Source organism: Leptodactylus fuscus, chromosome 1, assembly GCF_031893055.1.
Source record: "Leptodactylus fuscus isolate aLepFus1 chromosome 1, aLepFus1.hap2, whole genome shotgun sequence".
In the NCBI taxonomy this organism is placed as follows: domain Eukaryota; kingdom Metazoa; phylum Chordata; class Amphibia; order Anura; family Leptodactylidae; genus Leptodactylus; species Leptodactylus fuscus.
The window spans coordinates 343992539-344019746 of NC_134265.1; the positions used below are offsets into that span (position 1 = coordinate 343992539).

General features: G+C 41.5%; 1 protein-coding gene and 1 long non-coding RNA gene across 2 annotated transcripts; both read right to left on the reverse strand.

The window, feature by feature from the left end:
- Positions 1 to 148: 148 nt before the first annotated feature.
- On the reverse strand, positions 149 to 3061 carry LOC142187700 (uncharacterized). The gene is made up of 3 exons (XR_012712582.1): positions 2975 to 3061; positions 1398 to 1598; positions 149 to 223 (listed from the first exon to the last, which is right to left on the reverse strand). It is a non-coding gene; the product is annotated as an uncharacterized LOC142187700 (long non-coding RNA).
- A 2012-nt stretch (positions 3062 to 5073) lies between these two features.
- LOC142183425 (uncharacterized) lies at positions 5074 to 27208 on the reverse strand. Its single transcript, XM_075258547.1, has 9 exons — positions 26785 to 27208; positions 22297 to 22449; positions 19315 to 19412; positions 15361 to 15423; positions 14653 to 14748; positions 13058 to 13146; positions 12313 to 12458; positions 5206 to 5318; positions 5074 to 5094 (listed from the first exon to the last, which is right to left on the reverse strand). Exons 1-9 carry the CDS (start codon positions 27206 to 27208, stop codon positions 5074 to 5076), a joined length of 1203 nt encoding a protein of 400 aa, XP_075114648.1.

Below are 27208 nucleotides of genomic sequence, written 5' to 3' on the forward strand. Positions count from 1 at the left end.
ATTTGGCATTGGGGTCCAGGAGTCTCATGTTACACCTCTGCTATGTGTCATTTCTAAGTGCTGTATTTTTAGTTACCTTCTCTGGATATGCAAGAAACATTAAAGAGGAAGATTCAGGAGATGTTTTCCACTTCTGCAGGAAATCACTTCGCATCAGGATATCTTGAACATCTCTTTCACAAATGTTGAAGGAAAATTCACTCATTACAAATACAGCATCAACCTAGAAAGAAAAAAAGTTCAACTTTTTTTTCTGAGATTGTAGCATGTTATGTTAGGTTCACACCTGTGTTCAGATTTCCGTTTTTCGGGTGGAAACCTAATCCACTTAAAAAGCGGTTACCACCCAGTTTCCACTCGAAAAAGGCAGAATAATGCAGTGAGAAAAGTCCTGCATGTTTTAAGCGGATTAAGGGACGGAAACCCCGAATGTATAGCAGTCACATATTATTATTAATAATAATAATAATAATATTTATTTATATAGCACCATTAATTCCATGGTGCTTTACATTTGGGGGTTACATACAGTACACAGAATATACAGGTAGATATAATACTAACAATGACCGACTGGCACAGTGGGGTAGAGGGCCCTGCCCGCGAGGGCTTACAATCTATGAGTTCACATATGTGAACCTAACCTTACAGGGATTATCTGGATCTTTAAATGGTGCCTACCATCTGCTTAATGGTCTATCAACTAGATATAGTAGCTTGTAGCACACTCTACCACAGGTGATACTGTGTTTTTTGCAGAAAAAGTAGATTTTAAAAATATGCAAATGATGGTCTTAGCGCACTGGGGGGAGATCCTTCTGCTACTGGTGCACTATTTTTTGTATACTTAGATGCTCAGAGCTCTGTGAAGCTGGCTTTGGCAAGAAAAAGGGTTGTATGAACAAGGAGCGGGCTCTAAAGGTTAGGAGTTAAAAAAATAGGAATGAAAAGGTATGAAATTGTCGTTTCTGCCACTACTATAAGGGTAAGTTCACACGGGGTTTTTTGGATCAGAACCTGAGGCAGAGGCCGCCTCAGGTTCAGATCCAAAAACCGGTAGCCGCGCACTCTGCTCCGGATTAGGCCCTATGAATGGGCCTAGTCCGGAGGAGGGAGTTTCTTCAGGCCGAATCACGAGGCGACCCGGCCTGAAGAATGAACATCTCGCTTCTTTTTTTCTGGGAGCCAGAAGAAACGGCTCCCGGAAAAAAGACCTGAGCGGCTCCCATTGATTTCAATGGGAGCCGTCTTTTTGGTCAGGGTTTTGAGGCGGATACGGACTCAAAATCGTGACCAAAAAACTCAGTGTAAACTTATCCTAAGTATTAAACTGTGGCCTATCAGTTTTAAAAAAAAAATAAAAAAAAATGGATAATTCTTTTTTCTTTCCAACTTACCATGTTAAGGCCCTTATTAATAAAATCTAAACCAAGAGGGTCTGAATCATCTGTTCCTGGCATCTCCAGTATTTCTTTGCCACCGTACAGAAATTTGCTGGGTATATACACCACGATTTGTTTTACTGCAGCAACTCTGTATTTCCAGTTCCCAATTTCATTGTCTGAATTTTGTGGACTAGTTAGACTTTCCAGGATATTCTGTAATAAAAAATAATAACTTTCTACATAAGAATTATGGCCTACAAAGTATTTACATCACATATTTTAAATGTACATACAGTAGTGACCGGTTTTTAGGACCAATAGGATATTTTATGTAAGGTGGTTACATCAGATCTCTACTTAGAAGAAGTTGAATGTGAAATAATTTACGCTAAGTTCACTCTAGAGTTCAGGTTTCCGTTCTTTGATTTCTCCTGGAAAATGAAAACCCTATCTTCTTAAAAAGAGGTTACCCACAGAAACCTGTGGTACTGGCACCGATAGCTCCTCAGCTGGGGTACATAACAGGAAAGTTGGCGTTCTAACGGTGTATTGCACTGCATGTGCACGAGGACATGAAAGGTCCTCTTTAAGCAGAATGGGCAACGAAGCCCTCGAACGCTAGTGTGACTGCAGCCTTACCGTCAATGAGTGATCTAAGTTCTAAACATAATAAATTCTTGATCCCACAAACTTGTGGTTGAAGCTTTCAGTATGTATATAAAAATATTTATATTTAAAAATATTTATAAAAAAGTATATATAAAATAAATATAAGATATACACAAGTATATTTAAAAAAGTATACATAAAAATCTTTCAGTGTATCTGTTGGTCATTTCTTGTAAAGTAGAACAGCACTCGTCTACTAATTTTATTTGGGCTAATAACGTGCCACAAGTAATATGGAAAACAATAGGCAGATTTATTAAAGTAATCTATTAAAGTCATTTTTTTAAAAATCACACTTGCATTCGGGTTTCTGTTCGTGGAGCTGAGCTGAGTATACGGTAAAACAGGGACGAAGCAGAAGAGTGGCAGGCTGCGGTAAATCCATAAGAATGAATGGACACAGCCGGCGCGTGGGGGGTTAAGCGGCCGGCCGCTTTCATTCATTCCTATGGGTGCTAAGCTTTTCCCACAATGATTGGCCAGTAGCCAAGCATTGTGAGAAATAACCTCTGATCTCGATCCCACCAAAAAGATCGGCATCGGAATTCCGATCGCGATCGTGAAATTTACTCGGTAGCCGATCGCTCAACCCTAGTACTGACCCATAGACTATAGGTGCCATGTAATTTTGGCTGCACAGTGAACACCTTCATAATAAAACACAGTTTTCTCCAATTCTACCCCATTCCGAACAGGGTGTGCCTCATTTAGGAGGAGGCCTGCACCTTGTCATATATGAGGCATACCCTCCGCCACCTCTGGGGCTATGAAGACTGGTGTGAGTAACGCCAGTCTTCATAAATAGTGGAAACAATTCTAATAGCATTACATATAAGAGAATAAGCACAGCTCTTTAAAGTGACTAGAAGCTTCTGTACTGATGAATTTTAGGACACTTATAGCAAAAAAAAATTGATTACCTTTACAGCAAGACGATCTTTAGTTGAATCTTCCCCAGATCCTATGTATAACTCAGTTTTCCCTGCAAACTGCTGAACCTCGTTGCACAGTACAATATCACTGTACTGCTTCAAATTTTGAAGATTCTGCAAAGGCAATATAAAATGAAAGAAATGTGTATCATTAAATATGAATAAATCCCTTCCAGATCATCCTGCACAATCACATAATGATTAACTAATTAATACTATTATAAAGGTGATGATACTCTTATTTGCATCCTGTCCCCGTCTACTGGAGTTATAGTTCTCTGTAAGTGAAACAGATTAATTTCAGTTGCATATTATTGCTGGCAATGAGGTTTGGCTGCTATAATGATATCCAGCTGAAATGAATCACTTATACACAGAAGTGAAACCCCATTACCCATGAAGTGGACGTGGATATAACTGCTTTCCACAGTTAGATTCCCTAAAACTAACCCTCCACTGTTCACGCTCCTGCACTACCCCACAGGATATGATACTGTATTGGACTGTACAGTGGCGTAACTAGAAATGGTGGGGCCCTGTGGCGAACCTTCGACATGGGCTCCCCCCCAAAGATCCTGACCAAACACCCCCCCCCCCCCCGCGCATTCCTGCATGTGCTGGCCCCTGTACACAGTATTATACCCTATAGTGGCCCCTGCACACAGTATTATGTCCCATAGTGGTCCCTGCACACATTATTATCCCCCATAGTGGCCCTTGCACAGAGTATTATACCCTATAGTGGCCCCTGCTCACAGTATTATATACTGTAATGCATAATACTGTAATACGTTTGCTGCCTGGGGAAGAAGGGGTTACAATACCACATTCAGTGTCAGTGAAAAGTGTTCTCATAGTTCTCCATTAAAACACTCTTCAAAGACACTGAATGTGGCACTTGTAACCCCTTCTTCCCCAGGCAGCAAACTTATTTTAATTTGGAAAGGAGAAAGAGCAGCAGGCAGCATAGTACTGTGTGCTGTACAGCCTGCCCTGCATGCATGGGTTAACCTCACCAGTCTCTACTCACTCTTGAGAAGCCCTCAGTGCTGCTGCACTGCTCACTCTATAAAATGAATCCCCCGCACAGCTTCATCTTCTTCCTGCAGGATGTCTCCGCCCCCTCCCTCATTGCCGTCCCTGCTACCTCCTGTATCACCCCCTCTACCTTATAGATTGTAAGCTCTTATGAGCAGGGCTCTCAGTCCCATTGTATGAATTGATTTATTACTTTGCAATATCTCTTTGTGTCTTTATTTGAACCCTACAATTTGTAAAGTGTTCTGGAATAGGCTGGCACTATACAAATAAAATGTATTATTGTTATCCCAGGTAAAAATCTGTGTTACCACCCTAAGGTTTTACAGTAAGAGCAAAGTGGATGGGATTCTAGCGAATCCCATACTTATTTCATGGTAAAAACCGTGGTGCGGACACGCCACGTTTTTGGAAATCACAGCATGTCAGTTACAGTATATCTACAGAAACGCCGTCAGTTTCCCCATAGATATAATTGTGACAGATAGTCCACAGAAGAAAACGCTACAAACTTTCTGTCTAAAGCGCTCCGGGAAGAACCGCGATGTGTTGTCACCACGTTTTTTCCCATAGTGCTTTTTGGCTGTCCCGTGGAGCCTTAGCCTAAGGCCTCGTTCACATCTACATTTGTATTCCATCTGGGGGAGTCCGCATGAGGACCCCCCGAACAGAATACCGAATGCAACTGCAAGCATAGGTGCTGGTCAAACCTTTATTTAAGTGTTCTGTCGTAGTGACACACTGATTAATTCCAGGCTTTTTTTCATTACTGACTGTAAGGGGGTGACATACTATGTACCTGGATGTAGTTATAACTGCACTCAGTTCAGGGGCCACAGGTTACATCACAAGGAAGTGACACTGATGAATTCCAGACTATTTTTCCTTAATGACCTTGTTAACAGCAAAGCTTCACAGTCAGTAATGAGAAATAGGTTGAAATTCATCAGTGCGTTACTTATAAGGAAAAGTACCTGTGGTCCCTGAATTGCACTGCACAAGCGTGCCCATGTTACTGCTAATGGCTCAATCACAGACCTCAATGGTGATCACCAGAAGAGCGCCACATGCTGTGGGCAGGTCCAAAAGAGGTAACGGAAAGTATTAATGTTTTTTTTTGTTTTTGTTTTTTTACCTCCCCTGAGCCTCCACCTATTATGTTCTGGGATCTGAAAACTTACCCTATCAATGTCAGAGATATTAGAGTCTGTTAAAATGGCAAATCTGGTTTGTAAACACTTAATTGCTTGGTTTCTTGTGTGCTGATTGAGTCCATTATTAGTTCTCACAGCAGCTGTAAAATAATGAGAATATGTTATATACCATTATATGCATTTTCTCTACAAAACCACCTGTAAATTTAAATTATTTGGTTATCCTGTAAAATTCTTACACATTCTTAGTAGTAGTTGTTAATTATAACTATCTGTGTCTGTAAAAACAGAGTATTCCCTGACATCCAGCAGCACAATAATGGGGTATTTCTTTCTTTTTGTCATGTAGATTGTGAGACCCATATAGGGATCACTATGTACTTTTTTTTTTTTTTTTTTTTCCTGTCAGTATGTCTTTGTAGAATGGGAGGAAATCCATACAAACTCCTTGCAGATGTTGTTCCTGGTGGGATTTCGAACCCAGGACTCCAGCACTGCAATGCTAACCACTGAGCCACCGTGTTGCCCTAATAATGGGAAATTTATTTCCCTATGTGCTGGTAGGACAGGCAGAATATTTAATTTAAATAGTTAATTAAACATTACCCCACCCTTTAAAATGGTGGCTCAGTGGTTAGCACTGCAGCCCTGCAGTGCTGTGGTCCTGGGCTCAAAACCTGCCAGGAACAACATCTGCAAGGCGCTTGCATGTTCTCCCTGTGTTTGTGTGGATTTCTTCCTTTTCTACAAAAGACATAGTGATGGGAAAAAAAAGTGCATTGTGATCCCTATATGGGGCTCACAATCTACATATAAAAAAGTGGTGTTTTTTGTTGTTGTAAGCTGCTTTATTTTGCGTTTTCTTTGCAGAGGGGGTTTGCTGTCTTTTGATGTTAGCTTAGCATATTGTTCCTTAAAAAAATGAAAAAATTGGATTGGATTAAAGGGGTGGTTTGATTTGTTGATTAAGTTACTGAAAGTGATGTTTCACCATTCTCATTGAAGGGGTGGAGTTTTTTTTTCCCATATTTATACCCTTACTTTCTCTTTGTGCAAACAGAGTCACTGGTGTTCCTGCTGATTTGACGCTGAAGATTATCGCACCCTTTTTTCCTTTTTTTTTTTTTATATTTCTTCAAGGTAGTTGTAATTTTTTTCTTGCAGTTTATTAAGTTGCTAAATTTGTAATGACAAGTTTTTTCTCTTAGATGCCATCTTCTACCTTCGGCGGTGGCGATTCTATTAGAAGAAAGTCATCTTCTAAGAGAAAACATATCCTGTAGAAATTGTGATATTCCCCTCCCAGATGGATACGAGCTCAATAGATGTTGCCAGTTGAGGGAATCCTTCTGAAGAACCCTGGATTCCTGATGTGGTCATCTTGGTTAAGGAATACCGTATTTTTCGGACTATAAGACGCACTTTTTTTCCCCAAAATTTGGGGGGGAAAAGAAGGGTGCGTCTTATAGTCCGAATGTGGCGCCTGGCACCCGCCGTAATAGAGAGGCGAATGCCAGCAAGGGATAGACGCCGGGGCCTGAGACATCGCTGCGCTCCTCTGCCCTGCATGAAGCCAGCAGCGGGAGGAGTGATGCTATTCCGCTCCTCCGTCCCCCCGCCGCTGGCTTCATGCAGGGCAGAGGATCGTAGCGATGTCTCAGGCCCCGGCGTCTATCCCTCGCCGGAATCCGCCTCTCTAGTACAGCGGATGCCGGGTCAGTATCGGTGGACCCTTCTCCCCCGGGGCCGGTCCCCACCGGCCCCGTACCTGTGAAGTTGCAGGCCGGCTCCTGCGCGGCGATATCACAAGAGCCGACCTGTTCGGGTGACAGCCGGGAGCCTAATGAGGCCCCCAGGCCTGTCACTGCTATATTAGTAATGCGGCTGGGTCTATGACCAGTCGTAATACTAATAGACAGAATGTCCCATAGACGGCAATGCAGTTGTATTGCCGTCTATGGGACTTGCAATCAAGTGACCGCAGGCTCAAGCCCCCGGGGGGGAATAAAATAGTAAAAAAAAAAGAAAAAAGGTTTAAAAATATATAATAAAAATATGAAATAATTAAAGTTCTAAATCACCTCCTGTCCCTAGAAATATTATATATATATATATATATATATATATATATATATATATATATGTAGAAAATCATATGTCAAACCACGGGGTTTTTTTTTCAATACAAGGTGATCTAAGCAATAGATATTCCCCAAAATGGTATAACTAAAAAGTACTTCTGGACCCGCAAAAAAAAAAAATAAACACTCTATGCGTCCCTGTACAGCTGCAGGGTCACCTGTCAATGTGGCCTTGCAGCTGTTGCAAAACTACAACTCCCATATATTAAATATTTTACCATTTTTTGCTTCAAAATTTTTTTTCCCTATTTTCCTCCTCAAAAACCTAGGTGCGTCTTATAGTCCGAAAAATACGGTACATGGAGGATTTTATGAAAGAGGAAAAAAAGTCTATTTTCCAGATTGGTAAAAAAAACAAAAACAAAAAAAAAAAAAACAGGCTCTTACCGCTGCTCCCCACAGAACTATGTGCCTAAAGTCCTAGTGAGCAGATAATGCATCTAAATATAATATTTATTCCTTGCCCTTTGGGCCCAGTAAGCTCTTGGGTAGTCAGCTGGACTAGATCATGGAAGACTTAGCAGACAAAAAAGGCAAGACTTTTCTTTAGTCCTTCCAGGGCAGGAGAGATTGAACCCCTCAGGCTTTTCAGCACCCTAGGTCCTGTTACCAGGGGCAATCTAGGCTCAGAATGGAAGAATACCAGAGATGCCAAAAAAGTCAAAAAAATCTTATTTGTCACACCATCCTCCCTACTACAGTTTGCAACATTCCTATAGGAGGTCATCTTTCTTTTTTCCCATCGGGCCTGGTTGGATATCATTCTAGATTCTTGGGTGTTTCAAGTAATCCAATATGGTTATGCTATCAACTTCGTGCAAGACAATTGTAGTAGAATATGAGTGGAAACGTATCTTGGTGTAGGTGCCCCCTTTAAAATGAGGCCTGGGTGTTCTCTGGTCTTCCTGATGCCAAAACCATCAGGAGACTGAAGGATTATAATAGATAGTAAACATAAAATCTGTCACCACCTTCTTGCAGCCAGACAACATCCTAGCTACTCTGGATTTAAAAGATGCATATCTCCAAGTAGTGGGGATAACGTCACTCCTTAGGGAGAGACCACCTTCTCAGGTGTGTGGAGACTTATAGCCATAGTTGCTCCACTGCAAAGGAACATGGGAGAATATGCAAATCTTGGGAGACAGATTATGTACTGCATATGACATCAGCACTGTAAGGTGTCCACCTACCACTGTCTATTGGCTGAGAGGCTATCAGTTGATGTTGATGGTTCTAGGACTTTAGAGTCTGAGTCACACACATGTATCTCTTCTGTATTCCATTTGCTCGGTTTTGTTAGAAAACAAACTACTTGGAATATTCAGGTCAAATCTAGTTTGTTACAAAGTAGTTCACCCATCTCTAGTGTTAATATATTTGCTGCCTGTAGTTGTCTCCCATATACATGTAGGTTTGTGGATTCTGTGTCCTGCACGTGGTGTAGAGGAAGGGTCGAACTGGCCTACTGGGGGATCGGTGAATCCCCTGGTGGGCCCCGAAGCCTTAGTGGGCCCTTCCAGACCCCACTGCTTTTTATAATTGGCAGTGGAGGTGCGATAAGGGCTCTATGCACTTACCTCTCCACCGCTCCTGGCTGGGGTCCCCCCCATACACTGTGCATTACATCATCGCCTACAGGCTAAGCCCCAATACTTACCTGTCTGCTCCGGCGCCTCCTGCTTCTTCATGCTCCGGGCACATATAACGTCACATCAGTGTGCCCGAAGCAAGAAGGAGAGAGATTGGGAAGCAAACAGGTAAGTAATCACTCAATACTGCTATAGAGGGACCAGTGAAGAGGCTACTGTATGGGCATTAAAGGGGTTGTCCAGGCAAAAATGGACAACCTTTTAAAGTTTTAATAAGCAGGGGGGCAGTGAAAAAAAAAAAAAAAGAAGAGAAAAATAAATGTATACTCCTGTTGCTCTGGTGTTCTCCCGCACCTCCCGGTTCTTTTGCTGTGGTGGCATCTTCCGGTGTTGTGCTGAAACTGCTGATTGACTTCAGTGGTCACGTGACCACTAAGGCCAATCAGCGAAGGGCCTGAGTGTCACTATCCGTGACATCATGGGTCCTTTTCCTGAGGTCAATCTGCATCTTCAGCACAATGCTGGAAGAGACCCGGGAGAGCAGACGAACCAGGAGGCACAGGACGAGAATGGAGCAATTGGGACAAGTGAGTGTTTTATTTTTTTCCGCTGCCCCCAGCAGATTTAAACTTTAAAAGTTTAGCCTGGACAACCCCTTTAAGGCCAAGATGTCACGTTGCAGATTTGGTAACGTTTTTTTGAGCCAAAGCCAAGAATGGCTACAAAAGTAATGGGAAATATAAAGGAAGTTCTTATACTTTTACCGTCTGCTCAATCGACTCCTGGCTTTGGCTCAAAAAACCACAGCAAGATCTGCAACAAAAAAAAAGCCGCATTTCCGTTTTTTTTTTGTTTTGTTTTGTTTTTAATTAGGCTGGGGAAGAGGGGGGGGGGTGCAAAAAAAAATAAATAAAAAATACACAGAACTTTCCCTCCTGTCCCCAGTGTCACCCAACATGGTTCGGTCCTGCACCTCTGTTGGATTCTTCCAGCAGAAGTTCCCTCTGCCAATCAGCTGCCTAAGGGAAGGGACCTGGGACATCACAGCCAGTGCGGACTTCTGGCAAAAGAAGGCAGCAGAGCTTCAGGAGCGGACCATGCTAGGAGGACACCTGAGCATCGGGGAAAGGCAAGTGTTTTTTTTTTGTTTGTTTGTTTGTTTTTTCCACCTCCCACGGATTAATATGAAAAGTATATAACACACACACACACACACACACACACACACACACACACACACGACAACCTCTTTAAAGTGTGGGACATTAGTAGGTTATATTAAAGGGGTTGTCCAGGGATAATTTTTTATGGTTTATCCTCAGGACAGACCATAAATACCTATCTGTAGGGAGCCAATAGCCGGTCATCAGACTGATCAGCTATATGGCGTCATTTCTGGCACTTGTCCTGTACATAATACGGGTCGGAAGCAGAAAACTCTGACCACTGTATATCAGCCGGCACTTTCACTGCATCTCAGGAACCAAAGAAAGGGGTAAAAGACAGATATACTCAAATTAACCCTTTTTCAGTGTGCACAGGGGCGTAACTACCGTGGTAGCAGCAGTAGCAGCTGCCACAGGGCCCGGGCCATTAGGGGGCCCGGTGACAGCCGCTACCGCTGCGTTTTTTCTTTTTTTAAGTCCGTTACGGGCCCTATTCACTGGCTGGGCCGGGATCGGCAAGTGACACCGCGGGCCCCACAGGGGCTATCATTATACTCGGGGTCTTTGCAGACCCCCGAGTATAATGATCGGTGGACCGGAGAGGTAAGGGAACATAAAAAACACTGTTACTTACCTCTCCACGATCCTGCCAGGCCTCCGTCATTTGTGTCTGACGTCTCTGACGTCACATGACCCAGGCCAGCTTGCCGGGTCATGTGACGTCTGACGTCATTAAAGCTGGACAAGCGCGGCAGCCGACAGGAACAGGTAAGCAACTGTCTGTTCTTTTAATGGTTTTAATCCCCCGGGTCTCCGATTATTATACTCTGGGGTCTTTTCAGACCCCAGAGTATAATAAATGTTTATAGGTGTCCACAGTGGGACATATGGGGACACTATTGGGGATAATACTGTGTGTAGGGGACACTATTGGGGTTAATACTGTGTGTGCATTGGACACTATAGGGGTTAATACTGTGTGTGCATTGGACACTATAGGGGTTAATACTGTGTGTGCAGGGGACACTATAGGGGATAATACTGTGTGCATTGGACACTATAGGGGTTAATACTGTGTGTGCATTGGACACTATAGGGGTTAATATTGTGTGTGCATTGGACACTATAGGGGTTAATACTGTGTGTGCAGGGGACACTATAGGGGTTAATACTGTGTGTGCAGGGGACACTATTGGGATAATACTGTGTGTGCATTGGACACTATAGGGGTTAATACTGTGTGCATTGGACACTATAGGGGTTAATACTGTGTGCATTGGACACTATAGGGGTTAATACTGTGTGCATTGGACACTATAGGGGTTAATACTGTGTGTGCAGGGGCCACTAATGGACATAATACTGTGTGGAGGGGCCACTAATGGACATAATACTGTGTGCAGGGCTTACTAAGGGACATAATAGAGTGCAGAGGAGGGGGTCAGTCGAGGTCTTCGGCATCGGTTTGGGGAGGGGGGGCCCCATGTCAAAAGTTCGCCACGGGGCCCCACCATTCCTAGTTACGCCACTGAGTGTGCAACTTATTGTGATTACAGTTACTATTGTGGGACACTGAAGCATCTGATGTGCATATAATTTGCTCCCCTATAATTTGCTTCCCCTATTCCCTTCTTAGATAATCTAACTTGGCTTCACAAAATGTAGATCAAATGCTAAAATGTGTAATGCTCCTGCTTTAAAAGTGCCTTGTTCCTTCAGTACTGTATTGGGAATTAGAATATGAGATTCGTTTTTTTTAGGGTGGTGATAAACCTAAGGTTTAAGGACTCATACACATTAGAATAATTTTTGATCTCACAAATTTCAGTGGAATCTATTGAAATCAATCTAATCTGTATGGAGGGCTGTATTCTACAATTGCTAGGAGAATGGGTTCTTGCTGCATTGAAGGGTTCCTTGGTCTGATCTGAAGTCTGTGAGCAGAGAAACTAAAAATGGATGCCTCCTGGAAAACACATGATTTTCAACACTTGCATTTGATTAGATGATTATGATTAGAGATGAGCGAATAGTATTCGGAACTCTAGTTTCGAATACCTCGCTCCATAGGAGTGAGTGGAAGCAGCCGGCCCATTCCTATGGGAGCGAGGTATTCGAAACTAGAGTTTCGAATACTATTCGCTCATCTCTACAAATGATTTAAGTACGTTTGAAATTTTCCTTTTTTTTTTTTTTTTTTTTTTTTTTTTTAAGTATTCTCAATATTCCACCTACCATTACTTTTCAATGAGACAAGTTCATACAATTGTTGTTTCAAATCTTCATTGCTAAAATAATCCACTTTTATCTGATAACATGTCCCGTATCTAAGATGTATGATGCATTTTGTTGTAGACTCATAGCTGTGCTCTAGATCTTTCCTATAAGAAAAGAATTACATAAAAAAAAACATATACAATAAACCACTAAAATAAACAAAGAGGACATTTAACTACTATCAGCAAACAAAGTGAAAACCAGTTATTGTAAAGTGCACTCACAAAAAATATTTTACCCATTATATGCCCCGCCATTGCAGATTATGGGTGTGCCCATCTCTAGTCTTTAGTCGATTGTACTTGCTTTCGTATTTGTGCATTTTCTGTTTTGTATGTAATGTAAAGCACCATGGAATTAATGGGGTTCTAAAACTATATAATCTCAAAGAAGCTAAAGAGAAATGGGAAACTCCCAGAGCTAAATTTCAAGTGTCATAGAAAATGGTCTGAATACTTATGTCCATGCAAAATTTTAGTTTAGTTTAGCTTTTATGAAATTCGCAAATGTTTCTAAAATTGTTTTCTTGTTCTCATTATGGTGTATTGAAAGCAGATCAATGGGGAAAACTATTTTTTTTTTTAGATGTAGTACGAGGACTTAACATAGCAAAATCTGAAAAAAGTGAATACATTGTATGCGCCTGAGGGATGTGACTACAGTACCGTATTTTGTCAAGCAATGATAAAGTCACTGTACTTACTGTGGCAGTATATATGGCTCAGCATCAATTCTTCCACCTTCAAAATAGTTTTGTAAGCTCCTAAACAGATTTTGAGATTGCTCCGTAGCCTGTACACAAGAGAAAATAGTCACTTTATCAGTTGACAGAATGACCTAACGTAATATTGGCAGGATGTTACAGAGCAGGGAAAGCTAAGCAGATGCATATATAGTTTTGTGGGACAAGATCCACTAGAACTTTTCATTTTTTATTGCTAAGAAACAGTAATTGGGTCAAGGGGGCAGTGCTGTCAGTGACTGACAACCCTCCATGTATGTGTATGCAGAGACAGCTGTCAGTCACTGATATTACTGCCTTCCTGTTATGGTCAGCAGGATTTATTTTAAAAAAAACAAACAAAAAACTAAACCCTGTGGAGCCCTCTGGGTTACTGACTACTAAAAGCCTGGTGTGAACAGTGACTGACAGTTGATATCACTGCCAGCTAAATAAACAACCAGGTTTGCCCTGTTACCAATCACAGAGTCCTGTGCAGTCAGAGCAGTCGCACAAACAAACAAACTGGCTAGCCTGAACTCCAGGACTAGCCAGAGACCGTGTAAACCCTGTGTGCAGTTGTTCCACCCAAGCAACTACTACCAAGCCCACTCCCAGTCACCCTGTCTGAGAAGTACTGCTAGCTGACCCTACTGAGTTTTACCACAACCACACAAGGCAGCATGCTGCCTGGCTAGCAGTGGCATTGCTATCTCAGGCAATTCTTGTTTAAAGGCTGGAACCCATACGCACATCATTTTAGGTTTTGGAATGCGATCATAGAGCGCCGGGCGTCCAGACCAGCCCCCTTATATAGGCAAGGGACAGCCACCAGCAAATAGCCCAGCTGCCCAATCCGAGCGTCCATAGGTCGACACACATGTCGATCAACCAGTCGACCACGCCAGGCTGTTGCAAGGCAGGTTAACCCTTGCAACCCTGGATTGTGCAGAGGAACAGACAGCGACGCCCATATCATGGCCGCAGTCTCTGCACAATCCTAACACTTCCTGACTCAATCACCCCTGGTTCACATTAGCGTTTGGATTCCATTCCATTCGGGGGAGTCCGCATGAGGATCTCCCCCCCCCAAACGGAATACCAATGCAACTGCAAGCGCTGTGCTGTAAAAGCACATGGACCCCATAGACTATATTGTGGTCCGTGTGCTTGGCGCATGATCTCCACACTAAACATTTGGAGAGCGAAGTAGATTGAGAAGTACTTTCCTGTGAGCATGTTCCGTGCAGAGATCGTGCGCCAACCACACGGACCCCGTTATAGGCTATGCGGTCCATGTGTTTTTACAGCACAGCACTTTGCATTTGCGTTTGGTATTCCGATCGGGGGGGGGGGGGGTGTCCTAATGCAGACTCCCCTGGATGGATTCCAAATGCTAATGTGAACGAGGGCTTACTGTTTCTATGCATAGAAAAGCAAATATATCAACAAATACTTTACAAGTTGTAGTGAATATTTTCCCACAAAACTCTATCAGTCTGCTCAGCTCCCCCTGCTCTATAACATCCTGCCTGCAGATTATACTTTGACCAGTTCCCTTTGAATACTGTACTTACAGAAGGATCAGCAGGCCTTAGTTCAGCACAAGTAGACTCCATTAATGCTTTGAATTTCTCCTGCTTATTTTCACATGTTTTGATGACATCTTTTACCTATATAGTAAAAAAGAGGAACATATTCAGATTCCTGACCTTTCTCAGAATCATCCTTACTCCTCAAGGCGAGATCTTGCATGTAGCCCTGGTCTGCGGACAGTCATCTTGTGCAGGTCTCCCAGTTTTTTTCCTTGGTGTCCTTAGGCAGCTCTTTGGTCTTGGCCATGGTAGAGAGGTTGGAGTGTGTGGACAGGTGTATTTTATACAGGTAACAAATTCAGACAGGTGCCATTAATACAGGTAATGAGTGCAGAATAGGAAAAACTAACATCTGTGAGATCCAGAATTCTTGCTGGTTGGTAGGTGATCAAATACTTATTTCATGCAATACAAATTAATTATTTAAAAATAATGCAAATTAATTATTTACATATCATTTAGATTTTGTCTCTCACAGTTGACGTGTACCTACAAAATGACAGACCACTCAATTCTTTGAAAGTTTCAAAGCTTGCAAAATTGCCAGTGTAGCAAATACTTATTTTCCCTACTGTAAATGAATAGTGTTGTGCTTGGTGAGTGATATTGAGGCTGCATCCCATGTCAGAGACCTGTAATCCCTTCAAACAGGTGATATTTATGATTTATATAATTTAGTAATGTCCTTACCACATCCGGAAGTTGGTTTATAGTTTCTCCAAGCTCTTCAATGGTTGGATCTCCAGTAATATCCTATGATGAGATATTTGTTCCACATTAGTAAACTGAAATTGAGCTCAATAGTTGCACATTGCTGTTAGATACAAGCAAACAATTTATAATACTTCTTAACACAGAATTCATAGTAATATATATATATAACATATATTTAGTAATTAGAGATGAGCGAACACTAAAATGTTCGAGGTTCGAAATTCAATTCGAACAGCCGCTCACTGTTCGAGTGTTCGAATGGGTTTCGAACCCCATTATAGTCTATGGGGAACATATACTCGTTAAGGGGGAAACCCAAATTCGTGTCTGGAGGGTCACCAAGTCCACTATGACACCCCAGGAAATGATACCAACACCCTGGAATGACACTGGGACAGCAGGGGAAGCATTTCTGGGGGCATAAAAGTCACTTTATTTCATGGAAATCCCTGTCAGTTTGCGACTTTCGCAAGCTAACTTTTCCCCATAGAAATGCACTGGCCAGTGCTGATTGGCCAGAGTACGGAACTCGACCAATCAGCGCTGGCTCTGCTGGAGGAGGCGGAGTCTAAGATCGCTCCACACCAGTCTCCATTCAGGTCCGACCTTAGACTCCGCCTCCTCCAGCAGAGCCAGCACTGATTGGCCGAATTCCGTACTCTGGCCAATCAGCGCTGGCTAATGCATTGTATTGGCGTGATGAAGCAGTGCTGAATGTGTGTGTTTAGCTCAACTACACCGGTGGAGTAGTTGATCTAAGCACACAGATTCAGCTCTGCTTCAATCAGCGCTGGCCAATGCATTATATTAGCTTGATGAAGCAGAGTGTGCACAAGGGTTCAAGCGCACCCTCGGCTCTGATGTAGCAGAGCCGAGGGTGCACAAGGGTTCAAGCGCACCCTCGGCTCTGATGTAGCAGAGCCGAGGGTGCATAAGGGTTCAAGCGCACCCTCGGCTCTGATGTAGCAGAGCCGAGGGTGCACTTGAACCCTTGTGCACCCACGGCTCTGCTACATCAGAGCCGAGGGTGCGCTTGAACCCTTGTGCACACTCTGCTTCATCAAGCTAATAGAATGCATTGGCCAGCGCTGATTGAAGCAGAGCTGAATCTGTGTGCTTAGCTCAACTACTCCACCGGTGTAGTTGAGCTAAACACATACATTCAGCACTGCTTCATCACGCCAATACAATGCATTGGCCAGCACTGATTGGCCAGAGTACGGAATTCGGCCAATCAGCGCTGGCCAATGCATCCCTATGGGAAAAAGTTTATCTCACAAAAATCACAATTACACACCCGATAGAGCCCCAAAAAGTTATTTTTAATAACATTCCTCCCTAAATAAAGGTTATCCCTAGCTATCCCTGCCTGTACAGCTATCCCTGTCTCATAGTCACAAAGTTCACATTCTCATATGACCCGGATTTGAAATCCACTATTCGTCTAAAATGGAGGTCACCTGATTTCGGCAGCCAATGACTTTTCCAATTTTTTTCAATGCCCCCGGTGTCGTAGTTCCTGTCCCACCTCCCCTGCGCTGTTATTGGTGCAAAAAAGGCGCCAGGGAAGGTGGGAGGGGAATCGAATTTTGGCGCACTTTACCACGCGGTGTTCGATTCGATTCGAACATGGCGAACACCCTGATATCCGATCGAACATGTGTTCGATAGAACACTGTTCGCTCATCTCTATTAGTAATACTAAGTTAATGAATTTGCAGATAGACTTTACGAACGATTCCTTTAATGTTTTATATGTAAAGTAATTACTGTATTATTGTTTATTTATATAGCACCATTAATTCCCTGGTGCTGTACATTATTATATTAATTCCATGGTGCTGTACATTATTATATTAATTCCCTGGTGCTTTACATTATTATATTAATTCCATGATGCTGTACATTATTGTATTAATTACATGGTGCTGTGCATTATTATATTAATTCTATGTTGCTGTACATTATTATATTAATTCCCTGGTGCTGTACATTATTATATTAATTCCATAGTTCTATACATTATTATATTAATTCCATGATACTGTACATTATTGTATTAATTACATGGTGCTGTGCATTATTATATTAATTCCATGGTGCTTTACATTATTATATTAATTCCATGGTGCTGTACATTATTATATTAATTCCATGGTGCTGTACATTATTACATTAATTCCATGGTGCTGTACATTATTATATTAATTCCATGGTGCTGTACATTATTATATTAATTCCATGGTGCTGTACATTATTATATTAATTCCATGGTGCTGTACATTATTATATTAATTCCATGGTGCTGTACATTATTATATTAATTCCATGGTGCTGTACATTATTATATTAATTCCATGGTGCTGTACATTATTATATTAATTCCATGGTGCTGTACATTATTATATTAATTCCATGGTGCTGTACATTATTATATTAATTCCATGGTGCTGTACATTATTATATTAATTCAATGGTGCTGTACATTATTATATTAATTCCATGGTGCTGTACATTATTATATTAATTCCATGGTGCTGTACATTATTATATTAATTCAATGGTGCTGTACATTATTATATTAATTCCATGGTGCTTTACATTATTATATTAATTCCATGGTGCTGTACATTATTATATTAGTTCCATGGTGCTGTACATTATTATATTAATTCCATGGTGCTGGACATTATTATATTATTTCCATGGTACTCTGTACTTTGTTATATTAATTCCATGGTGCTGTACATTATTATATTAATTCCATGGTGCTCTGTACATTATTATATTAATTCCATGGTGCTGTACATTATTATATTAATTCCATGGTGCTTTACATTTGGAGGATACATACAATACACAGAATATACAGGTAGATATAATACTAACAGTGACCGACTGGCACAGTGGGGTAGAGGGCCCTGCCCATGAGGGCTTACAATCTATGGGGAAGGGGGTAGAGACAGAACGAGAGGGGGAGACTGTACAGATGGCAGTGCGGTGATAGTGTTATTGGGGGTTGTAGGCCTTCCTGAATAGGTGAGTCTTCAGGGCCTTCTTGAATCCTGTGATTGTGGGGGTCAGTCTTATGTGTCTTGGTAAGGAGTTCCAGAGTATGGGGGATGCACGGGAGAAATCTTGGAGACGGTTGTGTGAGGAGTGGATGAGAGCAGAGCAGAATAGGGGGTAATGGCACATTATCACTTTTATCAAATACAAATACAACTTTAGCTTAGGTGAATGAATTCAGTGCCGACTTAAATGACTGAAACCACAAATAAAACTAAAACTCTGAGGGGGAAATTTATCACACCCTGCCCTCTACTGTAAAATGTCACAAAACAGAGATTTACAACTTTTTTCAGCTTATGTGCACAAAACATTTTATATTTTTACACCACTTACTCCAGATTTATGAACTGCGACTTTTTAATGCATTAAATGTAAAAAGTGGAGAAGGGCGTTTCTGACAGTCAGTTAGGAACAACCCTCCTCACAGTAGCGTCTATAGCGCTGTACTGTGAGAGCAGTGAGGAATGCCCCCTCCCCCCTCAGTACTTGTCCATAGACAAGTACTGGGGGGCCTTCCTCACAGCTCAGCATCATTGCTGGGCAGTAAGGAACGCCCCATCTCACAGTACAGCACTATAGACGCTGCTGTGAGGAAGGGCGTTACTGACAGACTGTCAAAAACACCCTTCTGACAGTGAAGAGCTACAGTACCAGCACCGATAGCTCTTCACCGGGGGGCACAGCGCACTATCGGCTTTCTAGCAATGTATTATGTGCTCCAGATGGTGAAAGGTCCTCTTTAATATTGTAACCAGCCAACCCTCAAGTTAACATTTGCTACTTCTGTAATATAAATAAGTAAATATCTAAAGTTTACACAGTTATAGAACTGTATAATTTCTATAAATCAGTACTTACCTTTGGTAGTTTTAGTTCTTTGTTGTTGCTTTGATATTCTTCCTGATTGTCAATTGTCAAAAGAAACAGTAAATTAAGCAGAAAGCTCTTCCCTTTTCCTGAAAAAGTGATTCACAATATGAGGTTTAAAAATTAAACAAAACAATTGATCGAATAGAGCCATGACTCTGGCACAAATCACAGTTAGCCTTAACCAAGTGTCAATGCTGGTAGCAATGGTCAGAGACTGAAATGGGCAGAGACTGAAATGGGCAGAGACTGAAATGGGCAGAGACTGTTTGGTCTGTATCCTTGCTTTGGGAGCACCTCAGAGCCGGTATGTCATTATCTGCTTGACTGAAAGGCTAAGGCAGTGCCACAGACTAAAAGTAAGTAAATATACTTACAGTCCACAGCCAGCAACTGAAGTATCAACACGTTGTCTGCAAAGTGTGTTCTTACCGCACGGTTGTTACGACATTTAGTCTTATGCTGTTTGAAGTTGAACATCTGGTTAAAAGCAAAATATTTGGAAGGAAAGAACAACCTAATTGCGTTGCCAGTGGGATGTTTTCCGGAAATTGGCTCCAGACGCAGAAGAGAAGGGAATCCCCTGCCCACCACATCTATGGGATTTGATTTGGGAACAATAGCGGCTATTATAAGGAATTCAATAAGCCCTTGTACATGGGCAGAATATTCTGATTGGTTATGTTTTTGTAATAGTAACAATATTGATTGTTGGGAAGTTAGCGTTAGCGCTGCATTATTGTTTGTAAATAGTTTGTTTATTCAGGGTAAGGCGGTTACTACAGTTTCAAAGATAGTTTTTAAAGCTAAATGGTAAGTCATCATTGTTAAGTTTCTTTCCAGTGAAACAGCTTATAAAAGGGTATAAAAGGAAATTGGTAAAAGAAGATAATAGGAGACCAATTACTTTTAAATTATTATCAGATTTATGGGATGTTTTGGAGGCTGTTTGCCGGAATGAATTTGAAACAAGTCTTTTCAGAGTGGCTTTTGTTGTTGCATTTTTTGCGGCACAGCGTATTAGTGAGATTGTCACATCCAATGCTAATTCTGTTTCTCCATTGCTTATTTCGGATGTTTGTGTAAAGCAGGAGGTAGTCTTCATTAAAGTAAGAAAATCTAAAACAGATCAAAGGGGAAGGGGACAGCTGCTGAAGCTATCAAAGATAACAGGTAATAAAGTTTGCCCAGTGCAGAATGTGGTAAGTTGGTTACAGAAGAGACCTTTATTGATCCATTCCAATTTCTCTCCTCTTACACAATATCAATTTTCATTGGTACTTAAGAAAGTACTGCGTGCTTTAGGTTTGATTGATTTTAAATTTACCTCCCATTCATTCAGAATTGGAGCTGCGACGTAGGCAACAAGATTGGGTCTCGACGAATCAATAATAAAAAGAATTGGTAGATGGAATTCTAGAAGGTTTAATATTTATGTCCATCCAGAGTTATATTTAGATGAGTAATTATTTTTTCTCTTAAATAGGGAATAATGTGGTCAACTGGATTTTAGGGCATTCGTGTATACACTGGGCAAGGAAGCACGCTATGAGGAGGACGTGTACTGAGAACTTAGTTTTTATAACGAACTTTCGATTTTATGGTGGGGAATTAGGGGTTTAACTTGGAAGAGATTGGTCGGGGAGGTAAAAATGTTGATTAATGCTTGGCCTTCTCCTGATTTACTAATCATACATTGTGGTGGGAATGACGTTTCCAGGGTCGGAACTTTGTCATTGCTCTGTGAAATGAGGAGAGATTTGTCTTTAATAAAGTGTATGCTTCCCAACACGGTTTTAGTTTTCTCAGAAATCATCCCCCGGCTGATATGGTCTGGCAAGACCGGCGGTTTCTGCAAGAAGATTCGCAAGAGAATCAACAGAGCTATGTCAAAGTTCTTACCCAGCATTAATGGGTTTTCCTACAGGCACACCAATTTGGAAGGATTCAAAGCTGGTTTGTATAGGTTTGATGGGGTGCATTTGTCGGATGTCGGCAATGACATCATTAATGTTGGTTTACAGAACATCATTGATTCTTGGCTGCGGTGTTTTGGGGGGCCATGTCTTTTTAAGGCATGGCCTTGTAGGTAAGTCTATCAGCTAATGCTGATAGGACATTTTTTTATGTGAATTAATATTGATGAATTTATTGACTTGTTTATTGATTATTTATTATTTATTAATTCATGAATTAATTATTTATTGAATAAATTATTTATTTATGCTGTTATTTAAAATACCTTAATAAACACTGTGGCCAAAAGTTCCACTAAAGATTTTAAGTTTGATGTGTTATTTATATATACATATATATTTATGGTTGTTATAAAATTGGCTATTAATTGGGCAATGGGACATATGGTGCCATGACCTCTACACGATGTTTGGAAAAGTTTGTTTAATCTACTGTGTAATTGTGACTCCAGAAACTGTTGCCAACAGGCTTTTAGGTGGAGTGAGATCCCCATCCAGTCTGATATTGATGGCTTATTCAAATGCTAGATATTCCCCCTGCACACTGTTTGTAGGCTTTGCCTAGGCTTCCATACCTTCTGAATTTCTAACTATTCTAAGAGAAGATGAGCTGCAGAGTTCTCTAAGTGTGTGTTGGTACCCAGAAGATAAACCTTCCCACTTATTTTCTGACCTGGAGAAAAATGCACCCATACATTGGGCCTTGATTATTGTCAAATGAAGACATAGAGACCCACTTCAGCTACTCTTATCAATGAAACACCATCGAATAATATGCCTGAAGTGGAGAAAAGGCTACCTTTCAACTTTGGACGTGTTCTAAGTTATACTGTGAATAAAATATGATTATATCAGATTTACAAATTATTACCTTCTTATTTACTTTACATTTTACACAGCATCCCAACATTTTTGGGAATTGTGGTTGTAATTTTAACTTAAACCCATGGCATGTGAATAAAAGAAATTCTAAAAGATAATCAACAATGAAACATACCATTTTGTGAGAGTATGGCAATCTTTGTGTATTTTTCTTTAAATTCTTCCAGTATATTCTTCATGCTATCTTTAATATAGGATGCTTCGTCTGACTGGATTTCAGAAAGCGCCTTGTAACAGAGTTCCAGTTTGTGCATTCCAAAATCGGGTTCTAAAAAATAAAAATCAATGTACACTTTTTAAATGTACATACGAAAAAGTGACATGTAAAGTGCTGGAATTATGCTATATCTCCCCCAGATTTCTAACATATGTGTGGTCCAGTGTGTGTCTAGAATAGGCCTCAGCCCCAGGTGTGGGTCCCGGGCTCATTACTGGGCCATAAAAGACTGCAGAGCCTGCACTTCAGGGCAAATCCAGGGAGTGGGAGGAGGTGCCTGAGTCTGTCCTGACACTGTGAGTCTTCTGAGACGGTATTATGGTCTTTTTGGTTGATTTATGTGGCTGGTAGTAAGCCACATGTATAGTAAGTATTTATTGGTTAGTTAGCGTTCAGACAAGTAGGATTTTGTTTCACACTATTTTTGCATGGAGTTAAGGTTGTATTTTATTTTGCTCATTTTTGTGCCTAACGTGAAGGTTTATTTATTTTGTGGTTTTCTTTTAAAGAGATTCTACCATTAAAATCACATTTTTTGTCATTCACTCGTAGGAATAGCCTTAAGAAAGTCTATTCTTCTCCTACCTTTAGATGTCTTTGCTACAAATTTGTGTTCCTGCCTCTGACTGGTGCTACCGAGCTACCTTCCCCACATATGATGCTTCGAATTCTGGTATACCCAATTTTAACATGTCTTAAAGAGGCATACACCCATTTTTTTCCTCTCCTATGTCCTAGGTGAAGGCTGCAGAAGAGATTAAAAGGAGACCACCAGCATTAAGGACTTTGTGAAGCAGTTTGGGCAGGTCATCCTACAACAGCAGCAATCCCAGGCACAGCAGAAGGAGATGAACTTGCTGCTTATGGAGAGCCACCGAGGAACTACTGCAGACGGCTCCCAGATCTGTTACTTCCAAAATGTGAAAGACTGTACCGACTACTGTGGGGGTGAGGAAGGTTGTGATGAGAGTACGCTCGGAGGGGAAACAGGTAGCTGGGACTGTAAACTCAAAATGGAGACCCATTCTACCTCAGGTGTTGGTTGTGCCATGAACTAGGTCATGTAGCTGCAAACTGTTCCCTGACAACTGAGCCCATGGACTGCAGCAGGTATCCCTATTTGCTCAACCCGCTTGTTCGGTAGAAACTGCGACTGAACTGCAGATATGCACTGTGACATTGGCAGGGCATGCTATACTGGCTCTTTCTGGCAGCCTGGTAACCCTGGTACACCATGATCTGGTTGATCCTGCACTGTACAGTGGACAAACTATTGCATACATGGTGAAACTAGAGCATATCCTATTGCAGAGGTAACCATTAGGTCGGATTAGGCCCAAATGAATGGGCCTAATCGGGAGGGAGTGTTGCGAGGAGGATATCAGCCCAAGGAAAGGGCATGTGGCTTTTTTTTTTCCGCGAGCGGGAATGAATAGCTCGCAGAAAAAGGAACCCACTGAATTCAATGGGAGGTGTTTTTTTGAGCTTTAGTGCTCTTCTGTCCTCCTGGGTGATGTTACACAGCAAAAAAGCAGTGTGGGAAAAACTGTAGCAGCAATGCATTGCGGTTCTTCCTGCAGGTCTTTAGACAGAAAATTCACTGAGTTTCCTTTTTGTTACAATTAGACATATGGGGAAATGGGCAGCGTTTCCGTATAATTGACATGCTGTGATTTCCAAAATGCTGAGATTTTTGGAAATCGCGGCTTGTCATCTGCACCGTGGCTTTTCGAGCAAAGTGGGCATGGGATTTGCTAGAATCTCATCCTCTTTGGCCTTACTGTAAAACACCACAATTTTTCCTGCGGCATATCTGCTGCGGGCAAATTGCGCCATTTCAGTCTCATGGGGCCCCCGGCCTTAGGTTAAGGTCCCACAATGCAGAAACACTGATTTTTTTTTTTTGTTACAGATTTTGCTGTGGTTTTTTGAGCCAAAGTCTGGAGTGGATTTATTAGATGAAAACAGTCTAAGAGCTTCCTTTATCATTTCCATTCCATTTCAAGTCACTCCTGAGTTTGGCTCAAATAAACAAAGCAAAATCTAGAACAAAAAAAGCTGCATTTCCACAACATGGGGCCTCAGCCTAACAGGGTTTTCTGACTCCAAAAAGATATGTCATACTGCTGATTTTTCAATCTGCTCCCATTCAAGTAAAACCAGTGGTGCAGCAATTTCCCAAAACCATATGCAGTGGATGTTACTGCTGCACTGCTTCTGTAAACTTGAATAGCAGCAGCCTACACATGTTCTTCAGCCAGTGCGGTAAATTCCAGCACCTGGAAGCTGGCGGGTTAGCTGATTTGTGTGGGGTCTGCTTGTCGGGTGTGACAAATCCTTTTAGGCCCAATATCCCCTTTAGGTATCATATTTGGCATAAATATGACCCATAAAAAATAAGATATATCACACATACCTCCCAAGTGCCCTGCATTTGGTGGGACAGTCCTGCTTTCATACCCCTGTCCCGCAGTCCCACGTAGCTCCCTATATGTCCCTCTATGTACCTGTATTGTTTTACTGAACAATCATTCCTCCGATCACTGCCCGCTCTTATAACAGATAAAAGGCTCTGGTGATCGGAAGAATGCTTCACTATGGTTCAAGGACCTTGTGTGACATCACACGGTCACGTGACTAGGTGGGCGTGTCAGTGTCCAGTGCAGTGGAGAGATGAAGAGATACATGTAAGGTACTGAGACGGGAGGGGGACGTGAGATGCAGGATGGAGAGTGTGTGTGTGTGTGTGTGTGTGAGTATGTGTCTGTCTGTGTGTGTTTGTCATTATACTGGGGGCTGAGATGGAGGAGAGGACATGAAATGGGGCAGATGAAGGGGGCACTTAAACTGGGGGACATTAAACTGCAGACAACTGGAGGGGAGCATTAAACCGTGAGAGTAGCTGGATGGGGATCTGTCTGCCTCTAGTTGTCCCCAGTGTAATGTCCCCCTCCAGCTACACCTACGGTTTAATGTCTGCTTCTAGCTGCCCGAGTTTAACGTCCCACTTCATCTGCCATTAATTTATTGTCCCCCTCCAACTACAAAATGTTCAGAATTATTTTTTTTCAATATGCAGATGAACAGCAGACTAGATTAAGCAGTTAGCCATGACCTGCAGCTAAGGGCAGGTTCACACTAGTGCTCAGTCTCCGTTCGGGGATTCCATTGTCCATTCCACTTGAAAAATTCAGAGAGAAAAGACAAGACTTTTCTCTCCACATCTTGTGGGTAGAACCCACGCAGAAACCACGGGTAACAGTTTTTTAAGCAGAATAGGTTTTTTTTTTACGGGGGATCCCCACATTGTCCGGAAGAATGAAAACCCGAACACTAGTGTGAACTTATCGTCAGACTACTTTTTCACTGCATTTTGTAGTGTCTATTGTAAGATTACTGGTGAGGCCATAGGATCTTTAATGTATACCTTCAACACACAGCACTGCGCAAAATTTTTAGACAAAGCTGCAGAGAAAGAATGCTTTCAAAAATTGAAGGGTTAATTGTTTATTTTTGTCAATTAACAAAATGAATTGAATGAAGAAAAGAAAAATCTAAATCCCATCAATATTTGGTGTGACCTTTGCCCTGTAAGTGATTTAGAGCCCTGATCCATCATCACCCAGTCTGTCTGGGATGACATGAAGAGACAGAAGGATTGGAACAAGCCTACATCTACAGAAGATCTGTGCTTAGTTCTCCAAAACGTCTGGTACAATGTCCCTGCCAAATTCCTTCAAAAACTGTCTGCAAGTGTACGGAGAAGAATCGATGGAAAGCAAAGGGCAAAGGTCACACCAAATATTGATGGAATTTAGTTTTCTCTTTTGCTCATTCACTTAGTTTTGTTAAAATATGAACATTTCTATTTTTGAAAGCATTCTTATTTTGTAGCAAATTTTTTTGTACACCTGCCTAAAACTTTTGATAACTAAGACATTCAGTGTCAACCCTTTCCACTCTTGGACTTTGCAGATGTCTGTCTAATCTGTCTGTACATAGTTATGTGGTTTTGGGAAAGAAACCCAATGAGTATCTCATGTATATTGCTGGCGTTACACTGTGTAACTCTTCAAAGTGGCACATTTGCTCCAAGCTCTGACCTTTGTGCATCCCTAAGTGGTGCATAACATAATGGGAAACTAGTAAGTAGAGAGCGGGAGTGCCACGGTATCTTTTCTGCCATGCAACACATCCCCTCTCCTGTAATGCTTTCCTGGACAGTCCATTTTTTTTTTCACTATTAACCAAATATTGTTATGTTAATTTTTTAAATGAGAGATTTTAAAACATAAACCAGATGCAACATTTACAATCTAATATTTTGATGCCTGACCTATATGACATTATTAATATACATATCTAATACAGTCACATTTTTCTTACCTGAAACCATCGGCTGTGGGATAACATCTTCTGTACTACGCACTCGGTCAACTGAGATATTTCTCACTGTTGTATCCTTGGATAAATGGAATCTGAGTCTTTCCCTAAAACGGTTTAGTTTTTCTTCATTGATGACATCAGGAGATACGCAGCTAATAAACAGATTGTCTTGCAAGTCTATATCAGATGGTGACTTGTCCAATTTCATTTCTTGTGTTTCCATTCCAGTTTCACGGAATACTTCATGTAAAATACTCTTAAGATCTTTCTCCTGTAGCGTGTAGAGCACACGGATTGAGGATTCAGCTTTGATGATAGGACAAATAAGATTTCCATCAGTGCGGATAAATGGATCGCACAGTCGTAACCAGACTTGCTGAGTAGATTCATCTTGAATCTTCGGTCTTTTCGAAGGAGTAGCCAT

What these genes read in the sequence shown, in the direction of transcription:
- LOC142183425 (XM_075258547.1), bottom strand. Translation starts at nt 27,208, where the DNA reads ATGGCTACTCCTTCGAAAAGACCGAAGATTCAAGATGAATCTACTCAG. An exon ending in TAAGGCCTGCTGATCCTTCT is followed by an intron (nt 13,147 to 14,652) that starts GTAAGTACAGTA and finishes TCTTGTGTACAG; the next exon opens with GCTACGGAGCAATCTCAAAA. An exon ending in ATATCTCTGACATTGATAGG is followed by an intron (nt 5,095 to 5,205) that starts GTAAGTTTTCAG and finishes ACCTGCCCACAG; the next exon opens with CATGTGGCGCTCTTCTGGTG.